Source organism: Eucyclogobius newberryi, unplaced genomic scaffold (assembly GCF_026437365.1).
Source record: "Eucyclogobius newberryi isolate DKJ021-1_F unplaced genomic scaffold, fEucNew1.0.hap1 SCAF_9, whole genome shotgun sequence".
Taxonomy (NCBI): domain Eukaryota; kingdom Metazoa; phylum Chordata; class Actinopteri; order Gobiiformes; family Gobiidae; genus Eucyclogobius; species Eucyclogobius newberryi.
The window spans coordinates 16,109,640-16,122,291 of NW_027316532.1; the positions used below are offsets into that span (position 1 = coordinate 16,109,640).

A 12,652-nucleotide genomic window follows, 5' to 3' on the forward strand; every position below is an offset into this window, starting at 1 on the left:
GTTGGATACGGCGGCGCTGAGCTAAAGCTAAAGCTCAAGCTAAAACAGTGTTTAAAATGTGTGAAAGGAGTTTGGCGCTGAGAGCTCTGGTGAACGCGCGTCTGACTGCGGCTGCGGAAGAGATCTTTGCGCTGGTTGAAAGAACAATAGCGGAGTATGAGGAGGAACTGTGTCGCTCCAAAGAGGAGAACCAGAGGAACCAGCAGCTCCTGGAGGAGGTTCTGGTTCTGAGCCAGGTCCCGCTCCACAAAGCAGAAGGTGAGTCCTCAGCTCCGATCAAAGTCCGATTAACCGCGATAAAGTGGCCCGGTATTGGTTAATGTGGGCCACCGCGACACGACATGATCGAGCCGAATGAGACGCACGGAACGCGGCTTGTGTTCGCGCCAGATGTTGGGAAATGATTCATAAATAGTCATAAATAGTAGTTAATAGTTTCATGTTTGTGAAGTAAACAGAAGAATGGTGCATGGTTGTGTCCATGTAGTGAGGTGGACAATGAGCTGGACAGAGGTGGAAAGAAGTGAATGAAGGAAAATGCTGAGCTTCATGATGAGGGAAGTGACCACGTTCCCATCGTTACCAGGACAGAAGTAGAAGTTTCTGCAGAAGATGAGGCGCAGAACTCCAAATGGAAAGTAGACTGGGCAAACTGGGTGGAGTTCCGTCTGTTTGAAGAATTATCTGGAAGAGTTGGAACTGATGTTGAAATGTATAATAATGAATTGACTTGTTGGTTTAGTCCTGACTCTGGCACCAGCAGGAGGCCGGTCCATGTTTAGTCCTGACTCTGGCACCAGCAGGAGGCCGGTCCATGTTTAGTCCTGACTCTGGCACCAGCAGGAGGCTGGTTCATGTTTAGTCCTGACTCTGGCACCAGCAGGAGGCTGGTTCATGTTTAGTCCTGACTCTGGCACCAGCAGGAGGCCGGTCCATGTTTAGTCCTGACTCTGGCACCAGCAGGAGGCTGGTTCATGTTTAGTCCTGACTCTGGCACCAGCAGGAGGCTGGTTCATGTTTAGTCCTGACTCTTGACACCAGCAGGAGGCTGGTTCATGTTTAGTCCTGACTCTTGACACCAGCAGGAGGCCTTTACAGTCTAATCTACTGGAGATAAGTCTCTCCAAGTCTGGTTTAGACTCATCATACAAAACAAAATGCTGTGTTCTCCATCAATGGGGCCAAAATTTGAGTGAAATGCTCGGCCACATTGTGTGTGATGGAATCGGTGCTGAACACGATGTGTCTGAGCTCTTACACGACTGTATTACAAAGAATATATATTTATGTTAGAAGTGTCCTGCAGCTGTCAGTTATAACAACAACAATCATATTTATAATAAAAAATGATGTGATGAACATATTTCTCCTTCTCTCCTGCAGGTGTTCAGACTGACACGTGCAGTCCTGATCCTGTGAGTGAGGAAACTCCAGAGCCTGCACAGATTAAAGAGGAACCAGAGGAACATTTGCTGAAACAGGAGGAAGAGCAGCTCCCAGAGTTCACTGCTGTGTGTGTGAAGAGTGAAGAGCAGTCCTCACTGCTTCAACAAAGACAAACTGAGCACAGAGAGTTGACACAGGGAGAGCACTGTGGAGGAGCAGGAGCAGACATCAGCTTAGACCCACATGGACATTTACACTCACAGACTGAGGAACAAACTGACAATGATGAAGACTGGGAACCTCCAGCCAGCAGTTCAACTGCACAGATGGAGACAGAGGCTGATGGAGACCACTACAACCAAGTCCAGATAAAAGACACAAGTACAGCTGCACACAACTCAGGTCTATTCAGCAAATACAAGTGTGGAGCAGAGAGCAGAGCCACTGTCACAGAGGGACACGGCTCAGGGACTGGAGCAGGAGGAGGAGCAGGAGCAGGAGGAGGAGCAGGAGCAGCAGGAAGAGGAGCAGCAGGAGGAGGAGCAGAGAGCAGAGCCACTGTCACAGAGGGACACTGGTCAGGGACTGGAGCAGGAGCAGGAGTTCACAAGAAATTTGAGTGCCTTGTTTGTAACAAGAGATACCCGACTAAACTGACCTTACAAAGACACATCAGAGTTCACACTGGAGAGAAACCTTTCAGTTGTTTGATCTGTGAGAAAACGTTTACCGCACAAAATACTTTCGCGGATCATATGAGAATTCATGCAGGAGAAAGACCTTACAGCTGTGCAGTTTGTAATAAAACATTTACCCGGATGGAATTGCTAAAAAGGCATATGAAGCTTCACTAGAGAAACTTTGTACCTACATTTAGTCTTTTTGTTGCTTTGAAGCTTCATTACATGGTTGTGGCAGTCATTGTTTTGAAATGCTAAAAAACTCATCATCGAGCATCAGGCCGACATGAAATTGACACTCAGGACTTGTGAAATGTAACACAGAGCCATTTACAGCAGCCAATCAGAAAGGTTGTTTGAATCACTTCCTGGTCGAGCGAGTTGAGTCTGCATGGTGCTGGTGCATGGTGCTGGTGCATGGTGCTGGTGCATGGTGCTGGAGTAGCGGGTGGGATGTGCCGTAGGGCCCCTAGGGCCCGTGGACCATGTGGATTGAGTAAACAAACATGCCGCGACAGGTGACATTATTAGGAGAGTTCATAGCTTCTACTGATAAAAATACCAAAGAATGTTCAGGGACTAAAGGTGAGCACGGTCTATCAAACTACCATCGTTTTATCAACGCGGACGTCGTAAACGACAAGACATATTCACAGATGGACAGAATACTTCATACTGTATGAATCAGATGCATATTGTGTATATGTAACGTAATGATATTGTTCAAGTTTTGAGAGTTTATTTGTGAGTTTTCAAGTGATGATTGTTAAGTTGTTATGTTTTAATGTTTATTTTTAAATTACTTTTTATGTGATGCCAGAAAGTTTTGGTTTTTAGTCTTTTGAGGAGTCTTCAACCTATTTTGAGATGATCCTACAGAAGTGTGTCTTGTGGGAATAGTGTGAGGACATTTGTGGAGCTGTCAGTCATGTTTGCTTTAGTTTCATCTGACCATCGTTGGAGAAGTGTTAAACGGGCTCAACACCATATGACACTGAAGAGCTTTTAGTTTGTGCTCTTTATATATGGACTTGTTTAGAACGTGTTTCTCTGGAAATGCTTTGTCACTTGTACATATTTTTCTTCCGTTCTAAAGAATTGCTTTGCTGATCTGTGATAACTGTGTTTAAAGAGAACAATAAAACAAATCCTTTTCTATATTTTCTCCTCTGTGGTTTCTCATGACTTTTGTTTTCAGGGATTGAGTTTAAAAAGAAACTTAGAGTTTGAGTCAAGTGAAGATGAATCAAAATATGAATATTTCTCATCAACAAAGACTTATTTCAATTGATATTTATCAAATACTGGACTTTTTCATGGAACTTGGTACAAACTCTCGTGTCAGGACCAGGACAAAGTGAAGAAGGAGGAAATATTTAAAGCTCAATACTTTGTTGATGCAAAAGTAAATTTAATCTTCAGAAACATTTGTGCCTCAGTCCAAGGCCTCAGAGCAGCTTCAGCAGGAGGATTGTCAGATAGTCAGCGTCAAATCAAAAATGGGTTTATTAAGTGTTTATCTCGTGTTTATCTCCTTTAATGCCGTCGTCAGTGAAGAAAAGTCACAAACTGAACTTGCTTTTGTTTAAGATGCAACACACGACAATGAACAAATAAAAGTAGCAAAATATATCAAAAAGGACGTGCAAAACATTTAGAAATGAAATAGACTTTGTCTGAATAAACACACAATTTACAGTTTGAAGTGAACAGTTCAATGAAAGTTTATTGGTTTAATAATAGTTAAAGTGGGAGGAGTTAAGTGTTCGTGAGTTCAACGGCCTCCTGCCTGAGGGGAGTGGCCTCCTGCTTCAGGGGAGTGGCCTCCTGTCTGAGGCGATCCGACCTGCACGTCCCAGAGTCGTACAGGTCCTGCAGAGATGGAAGTCTGCAGCCGATCACCTTCTCATCAGAGGGCGCTGTAGTCTGTTTGTCCCTGGCTGTGGCTCCAGTGTACCACACGGTGATGGAGGAGGTGATGGAGGAGGGGAGGACGGAATCAATAATGGCCGTGTAGAGCTGCATCACCATCAGCTTGTCTTTCCTCAGCTGCCACAGGAAGTACATCCTCTTGATGAGGGAGCTGATGGTGGGCTCCCACTTGAGGTCCTGGGTGATGGTGAGCTCCCACTTGAGGTCCTGGGTGATGGTGGGCTCCCACTTGAGGTCCTGGGTGATGGTGAGCTCCCACTTGAGGTCCTGGGTGATGGTGAGCTCCCACTTGAGGTCCTGGGTGATGGTGAGCTCCCACTTGAGGTCCTGGGTGATGGTGAGCTCCCACTTGAGGTTCTTGATGGTGGTGTCGTCATGGCGATGAGGGTGGTGTTGTCCGCAAACTTAATTAGTTTTACAAAGTCGTGGCTGGAGGTGCAGCAGTTTGTGTACAGGGAGAAGAGCAGGGGAGAAAGTACACAGCCCTGTGGAGCTCCTGTCGAGTCCCAGTGTCTGAGAGATTCTTCCCCAGCTGCACGCACTGCGTCCATGAGGAAGTCAGCTGACATGTACTTTTTTGTGCCACACGTGGTGCTGCTTCATGATTAATATACATTTGTACACAGTGAAAACACTTGGTTCATATCAATTCGAGAACAACAAATACATTTGTCCTGCTAAAAGAAAAAATAAGTTTTTACGTGTTTAAACTTCACTTCGGAGCCTGAACCTTCATGAGCTGAACCTTCATGAGCTGAACCTTCATGAGCTGAACCTTCATGAACTGAACCTTCATGAACTGAACCCTCGTGAGCTGAACCCTCATGAGCTGAACCATCATGAGCTGAACCCTCATGAACTGAATCTTCATGAGCTGAACCTTCATGAGCTGAACCCCTCGTGAGCTGAACCTTCATGAACTGAACCTTCATGAGCTGAACCCTCGTGAGCTGAACCATCATGAGCTGAACCTTCATGAACTGAACCCTCATGAGCTGAACCCTCATGAACTGAACCCTCATGAACTGAACCCTCATGAACAGAACCTTCATGAGCTGAACCCTCATGAACTGAACCCTCATGAACTGAACCCTCATGAACAGAACCTTCATGAGCTGAACCCTCGTGAGCTGAACCATCATGCGCTGAACCTTCATGAGCTGAACCTTCATGAGCTGAACCTTCATGAACTGAACCTTCATGAGCTGAACCTTCATGAGCTGAACCCCCATGAACTGAACCTTCATGAGCTGAACCTTCATGAACTGAACCCTCATGTGCTGAACCCTCATGAACTGAACCCTCATGAACTGAACCCTCATGAGCTGAACCCTCATGAGCTGAACCTTCATAAACTGAACCCTCATGAGCTGAACCATCATGAGCTGAACCATCATGAGCTGAACCTTCATGAGCTGAACCCTCATGAACTGAACCTTTATGAGCTGAACCATCATGAGCTGAACCCCCATGAACTGAACCTTCATGAGCTGAACCCTTGTGAGCTGAACCATCACGAGCTGAACCTTCATGAGCTTAACCTTCATGAACTGAACCCTCATGAACTGAACGCCCATAAACTGAACCCTCATGAGCTGAACCCTCATGAACTGAACCTTCATGAACTGAACCTTCATGAACTGAACCCTCATGAGCTGAACCCTCATGAGCTGAACCCTCATGAACTGAACGCCCATAAACTGAACCCTCATGAGCTGAACCCTCATGAACTGAACCTTCATGAACTGAACCTTCATGAGCTGAACCCTCATGAGCTGAACCTTCATGAACTGAACCTTCATGAACTGAACCCTCATGAGCTGAACCCTCATGAGCTGAACCTTCATGAACTGAACCCTCATGAGCTGAACCTTCATGAACTGAACCTTCATGAACTGAACCCTCATGAGCTGAACCCTCATGAGCTGAACCTTCATGAACTGAACCTTCATGAACTGAACCCTCATGAGCTGAACCCTCATGAGCTGAACCTTCATGAACTGAACCCTCATGAGCTGAACCCTCATGAGCTGAACCTTCATGAACTGAACCCTCATGAGCTGAACCTTCATGAACTGAACCCTCATGAGCTGAACCTTCATGAACTGAACCCTCATGAGCTGAACCTTCATGAACTGAACTCTCATGAGCGTTGACATTGAACCACGTGAAGATTGTCGAGTGAATGTCTCTGACAGCTTAAGGGATCATCTCAAAATATGTTGAAGCTTAAAAGACGAAAAGATTTTCGTCTCTCTCTGAATCCCCTCCCCCCCTCAAAAGACAAAAAAAAAATGTCTGGCATCACATAAGATTTGACGCGTTGATAAAAAAAAATTGTAGCTTGATAGACCCTGCTCACCTCCAGTCCCTGAATATCCTTTTTCCTCCAAATAATGTCACTTGTTGCGGCATGTTTGTTTACTCAATCCACATGGTCCACGGGCCCTACGACACATCCCATTCAACCGAAATTGTGAGATGACCATATTGAGATAGTCTCAAGAGGATGAGAGCGTGAGAAATGTTTCTTGTCAAAACCTGTAATTGTCAATTGCCTGAGTTTAGACATTAGACGTGCAGAAGCAGAACACGTGCTTTTGTCTCAGTGAGACACGTCTTCTGTGATTGGCCGAAACCTCATGCAGGGTTTGTTTTGGTCCTTCTTCCGGTCAGTGCGTAGGCACGTTACTAGAGCCAAATCTCTTGATCATTTGCTGCGCCGCATCTTGCAGCAAAAAAGCTTTTCCAACTTTTCTGCACCAGCCACGTTGGCGACGCCCGCCCTGCTCCCTGTGCTGGCCCCTGCACGGGCCACGGCGCGCTGTGCTCCCCCGCACTGGCCACGGCGCGTTGTGCTCCCCCGCACGGACCCGCCATGCTCCCCGTACGCACCCGCCGCCTAATGTTGGCCTAATGCTCGTTGCTGATAGAGTTTTTTTAGCATTTCAAAACAATTACTGCCACAACGATATATATTGAAGCTTCAAAGCAACAAAAAGACTAAATGTAGGTTCATACGTTGCCGCCCCCTTGTCATGTGTTGCTGCCCTCTTGTCATGCGTTCCCGCCCCCTTGTCATACATTGCTGCCCCCTTGTCATACGTTGCCGCCGTCCATTGCGCTCTTCTTTCCGGGTTTCTCGGTATCCGATAGAACTTCTCTCCGTTTATCTTCCAGGTTGCTGCACCAACTGCCACATCAACCTTCACCATTTTGATTATAGTAAAGCGTGCAATATCATTAATGAGGTTTTGGGCCTCTTTGAACCGTGTTTAGTCGTAAATTGAAGCAGACAGACGGCAGTATAGAATGGTCTTGTATAGGTAGACACGCACTGCGGACAGACAAGATGGTGAAAAGAGCCTGGGGGAGCCTGGGGGAGCCTGGGGGGAGCCTGGGGGGAGCCTGGGGGAGCCTGGGGGGAGCCTGGGGGGAGCCTGGGGGGAGTGTGGGGGGCGATCGTGTGACGTCACGTGAATTACCTCTATTGCTCTGCTATTTCTTTGAGTTGAGCCTTTATTTTCACTTGGTAGATTATTTTTTAAAGTTATTTATAAATAAATATCAACTGTTCAGACATATTCACAAACATCTGGATCAAACAGTAATTTCTCTTACAATATTCTCTAATAAACTTTACGGCCCAAACGAGACGTCTCCAGTGTCTTTTACTCTGAAGGGGCAGAAATGTGGCCGGGATTTAGAGCGGAAGTTATTTTTCTTTTTTTGCGGAAGTCGGACACGGCGGCGCTGAGCTAAAGCTACAGCTAAAGCTAAAGCTAAAAACAGTGTTTAAAATGTGTGAAAGGAGTTTGGCGCTGAGAGCTCTGGTGAACGCGCGTCTGACTGCGGCTGCGGAAGAGATCTTTGCGCTGGTTGAAAGAACAATAGCGGAGTATGAGGAGGAACTGTGTCGCTCCAAAGAGGAGAACCAGAGGAACCAGCAGCTCCTGGAGGAGGTTCTGAGCCTCAGAGCAGAAGGTGAGTCTCGGTCAAAGTCCGATTAACCGTGAAGTGGCATTGAAGAAGCGGAGGTCATTTACTGCATGTCCTCCCTTCTCTCTCTCTCACCCCCATTTCACACTGTTCTTCCGGCAAAATAAAGTCACAGGCAAAACAAACAAGTGAGATGTTCAGCTTTTAAGAGAGTCATACTTCAGCCAAAAAGAGCTGCACAGTGGTCAGAGCTGGACAGTAGTTTCCCCCCCCCCCCCCCCCCCCCATCAAGCAGCGCATAAACTTTAAAATACTCCTCCTCACCTTCAAAGCTCTTCACCACCTTGCCCCCCCTACCTGTCTGACTTCCTCATCCCCCACCGCCCCACTCGAGCTCTCCGATCCTCCTCCTCTCTCACCTTGACTGCACCAACATCCCGACTCAAAACTTTTGGCGACAGAGCATTCTCCCGAACTCCCTGGAACTCCCTCCCCCAACCTGTCCGCCACTCTCCCTCACTCACAACATTCAAATCCCGCCTAAAAACATACCTCTTCACCCAAGCCTATGACCTCCCCTACCCCTAGCCTCCTCTACCCCATTGCCTACTCTTCTACCCCCTGTTACATCCCCATCTTTTTCTCTCTACTTCTTCTGTCTTGTTCATTTTATCTGTATATTAATGTGTATTGTACGTGTTGTCCCCCCCTGTCTGTAAATACCCCCCCTTTTTTATTATGTTCAGCGTCTTTGGGTCACTGAAAAGCGCTATATAAATAAAAGTTATTATTATTATTATTATTATTATTATTAGTCATTGCTGCACAGTGGTTAGTGCTGCACAGTGGTTAGTGCTGCACAGTGGTTGGTGCTGCACAGTGGTCGGTGCTGCACAGTGGTCGGTGCTGCACAGTGGTCGGTGCTGGACAGTGGTCAGTGCTGAGTGCCGGACAGTGGTCAGTGCCGGACAGTGGTCAGTGCCGGACAGTGGTCAGTGCTGCTGCTGCCACCTGTGTGTACACAAACACCACGTGTCCGGTCAGTGTTACTGGACTCATGCTTCTGATGTTTCATTCGATGTCGATAGAAGTTAAATGTATAAATTATGGAAGAAACAGAGTCGTGTCTGAACTTTCTGCTCATGTGTTTTCACCTGGATCATTTCACACAGTCAGAGCAACAAGCATTTTGAATGAGGCAAATGTTTCTGACCCGAGGCCGACGTGGATGTCCCAGAGCCGACGCCCCAACTGGACAAGCAATAAAACACATACTTGTCCTTAATCACTTTCCATGAGGTTTGTTTCCTTAGACACAAATCTTCTGTAGTTTATGGTTCATTAACAAACATTAGATTAACAAATGATCAAATGAGCAGGAGGCCGTTACAGTCTAATCTACTGGAAACAAACACATGAATAAGTCTCTCTGGTTTAGACTCATTATACAAAACAAAATGTTTAACTTTGTCCACAAAATGCTTTGTTTTCCACCTGATGTTCTGTGTTCTCCATCAACGGGGCCAAGATTTGAGTGAAATGCTCGGCCACATTGTGTGTGATTGAATCGGTGCTGAACACGATGTGTCTGAGCTCTTACACGACTGTATTACAAAGAATATATATTTATGTTAGAAGTTTCCTGCAGCTGTCAGTTATAACAACAACAATCGTATTTATAATAAAAAATGATTGTGATAAACATATTTCTCCTTCTCTACTGCAGGTGTTCAGACCGACTGGTGCGGTCCTGATCTTGTGAGTGAGGAAACTCCAGAGACTGCACAGATTAAAGAGGAACCAGAGGAACATTTGCTGAAACAGGAGGAAGAGCAGCTCCCAGAGTTCACTGCTGTGTGTGTGAAGAGTGAAGAGCAGTCCTCACTGCTTCAACAAAGACAAACTGAGCACAGAGAGTTGACACAGGGAGAGCACTGTGGAGGAGCAGGAGCAGACATCAGCTTAGACCCACATGGACATTTACACTCACAGACTGAGGAACAAACTGACAATGATGAAGACTGGGAACCTCCAGCCAGCAGTTCAACTGCACAGATGGAGACAGAGGCTGATGGAGACCACTACAACCGAGTCCAGATAAAAGACACAAGTACAGCTGCCCACAACTCAGGTCTATTCAGCAAATACAAGTGTGGAGCAGAAAGCAGAGCCACTGTCACAGAGGGACACGGCTCAGGGACTGGAGCAGGAGGTCCTCCTCCTTTTCCTCCTGCTGGAGTTGCAGGAGGTGAAGCAGCAGGAGGAGGAGGAGGTGAAGCAGGAGGCCACAAGAAACATGAGTGCTTTGTTTGTAAGAAGAGTTACCCGACTAAACAGAACTTAGAAAGACACATCAGAATTCACACAGGAGAGAAACCTTACAGTTGCTCAGTTTGTAAGAAAGCGTTTACTCAACAATTTTTTTTGGATAATCATATGAGAGTTCACACAGGAGAAAAACCTTACAGCTGTTCAATCTGTGATAAAACATTTGCTCAAAGAGCTAACTTAAATCATCATGTGAGAGTTCACACAGGAGAAAGACCTTACAGCTGTCCATTTTGTACCAAAACATTTGCTCAAACGACAAACTTAAAAAATCATATGCGAGTTCACACAGGAGAGAAACCTTACTGCTGCTCGATTTGTAATAAAACATTTGCCCGAATGCAACAATTGAAAAGGCACATGAAAACACACTAGAGAAACCTTTCAGCTGTCTCCTATTAAATGGTCCCTAAATGTCGCCATGGGAACAGACAGACTCAGACTGTGTCATTATCGACAGAGCATCTTTTCTTCATTTGCATGTTCTGCACATTGAACATGGGGAGTTCAGTGCTTTTTCCTCTTCTTTACACAAAGAGAAACCAAAAGCTAAAAGACAAAACTAAATCCAAAGCACATGAGAATGAGAGTCTAAAGCGTGAGGGCGTGGCCATGAGCCGCTCCCTGTAGGACTTCAGACTCTACAGAAGTGTGTCTTGTGGGAATAGTGTGAGGACATTTGTGGAGCTGTCAGTCATGTTTGCTTTAGTTTCATCTGACCATCGTTGGAGAAGTGTTAAACAGGCTCAACACCATATGACACTGAAGAGCTTTTAATTTGTGTTCTTTATATATGGACTTGTTTAGAACGTGTGTCAAATGTTTCTCTGGAAATGCTTTGTCACTTGTACATATTTTTCTTCCGTTCTAAAGAATTGCTTTGCTGATCTGTGATAACTGTGTTTAAAGAGAACAATAAAACAAATCCTTTTCTATATTTTCTCCTCTGTGGTTTCTCATGACTTTTGTGTTCGGGGATTGAGTGATTCAAAATATTAATATCTATGAATGCCACATGCGGTGCTGCATCATGATTTATATACTTTTGTACACAATGAAAACATTGCAGTACAACATATACATTTGTCCTGCTAAAAGACGAGGAATATCACTCACTACATGATCGGTGACAAACTGAATTGAGGATGAGAATATCAGTGATATTTCATGTCAGTGATACATTGAAATACAAGTTATTTAAGGTTAATGTACATTTATTGTTATGTGTGTGTTATGTGTGTGTACAGAAAGCATGACTCAGTTACATTCCAAACTATAAGGAAATCACAATGCACAATATCATATTCATAGAGCTAAGGTTACAGAAGTAACTGACATAAGCGCCATGGCGGGGGCTATTTTTTAGCAAGCTTTTTTTATTTTTTCATTTATACATATATTATTTTCAACATTTAACAAAATATAAAACACAAGAGAAAGGCCAGAGACAAAACATCCAAAACAGAAAATTGCAACAACAAAAATGACCAAAATCCAAATCAAATCACAGCACAATAAACTCAACGAGTCACGTCTCGTTTAGTCTCGAGTCTGTCAAATTTGTCCTTTTCCAGATTAAGTCCGAATGTGATTGTTTCCATTTTCCGCGGGTCAATGATGATATCAGTCCTTAATTGTTGCAGTTTGTGTCATCCGCGTCTTCCACCAGGAGTTTGTTACAGACGTTTCCATTTATTGTGTCCAAAGTCAGAGTTTTGAGGCCCAAATGCAGAGTTCTGAAATGGAGTGTGATGATGATGCCGTAAACCACCTGCAGGGCTTTATTGATCTCAGTCACATATTTGTGAGCAACAGGACAGTCCCAGAACACATGACAGTTTTTTGCCTCCAGGTGGCGCTGTTTCACCAACAGTCACAATTTCCCTGTGAACGAAGCGCACTTTTACAAACACAACACATTTTTTTTACGGCCATGGCTGCAGAGCCGTGGCGCGGTCAAATGGCCCAGCAGTTTCAGGAACCGCGGTACTGCCATATAGCCTCATGGCTAACCCTAACCCTAACCCTAACCCTGACCCTAACCCTAACCCTAACCCTGACCCTGACCCTGACCCTAACCTTAACCCTAACCTTAACCCGGCGCGGTCTAAAACGGCGCGGTCAAATAGCGCAGCAGTTTCATGAGCTGCGGCACAAAATAACATGGCAGTTTCGGCCGCACGCCGCGGCTCTGTAGACACCCACAACTAATTATATGCCAACTAAACTAAAATCCTTATAATTTTGAACATTAAAAGTGAAGCTTACCACTGCCTATTACAACCAGATCTATAAAGATGGACCGGAAACCCTCCAGATAAAGGGACATTCCCCCTTTCATCCAAGGACAAGCCGCCTCAGTTTATGCTTAAATTGTTAAAGACGTC

At 45.3% G+C, this 12,652-nt stretch overlaps 1 protein-coding gene across 1 annotated transcript; it reads left to right on the forward strand.

Moving 5' to 3' along the window:
- On the forward strand, positions 1-10,676 carry LOC140354363 (uncharacterized). Its single transcript, XM_072439336.1, has 6 exons — positions 1-218; positions 1,425-2,100; positions 6,765-6,885; positions 7,810-7,982; positions 9,643-10,149; positions 10,183-10,676. Exons 1-6 carry the CDS (start codon positions 57-59, stop codon positions 10,638-10,640), a joined length of 2,097 nt encoding a protein of 698 aa, XP_072295437.1. The 5' UTR covers positions 1-56; the 3' UTR covers positions 10,641-10,676.
- Positions 10,677-12,652: the final 1,976 nt, after the last annotated feature.

What these genes read in the sequence shown, in the direction of transcription:
- LOC140354363 (XM_072439336.1), top strand. Translation starts at nt 57, where the DNA reads ATGTGTGAAAGGAGTTTGGCGCTGAGAGCTCTGGTGAACGCGCGTCTG. An exon ending in ACCTTTCAGTTGTTTGATCT is followed by an intron (nt 2,101 to 6,764) that starts GTGAGAAAACGT and finishes TTTCTGCACCAG; the next exon opens with CCACGTTGGCGACGCCCGCC. An exon ending in ACGGACCCGCCATGCTCCCC is followed by an intron (nt 6,886 to 7,809) that starts GTACGCACCCGC and finishes AATGTGTGAAAG; the next exon opens with GAGTTTGGCGCTGAGAGCTC.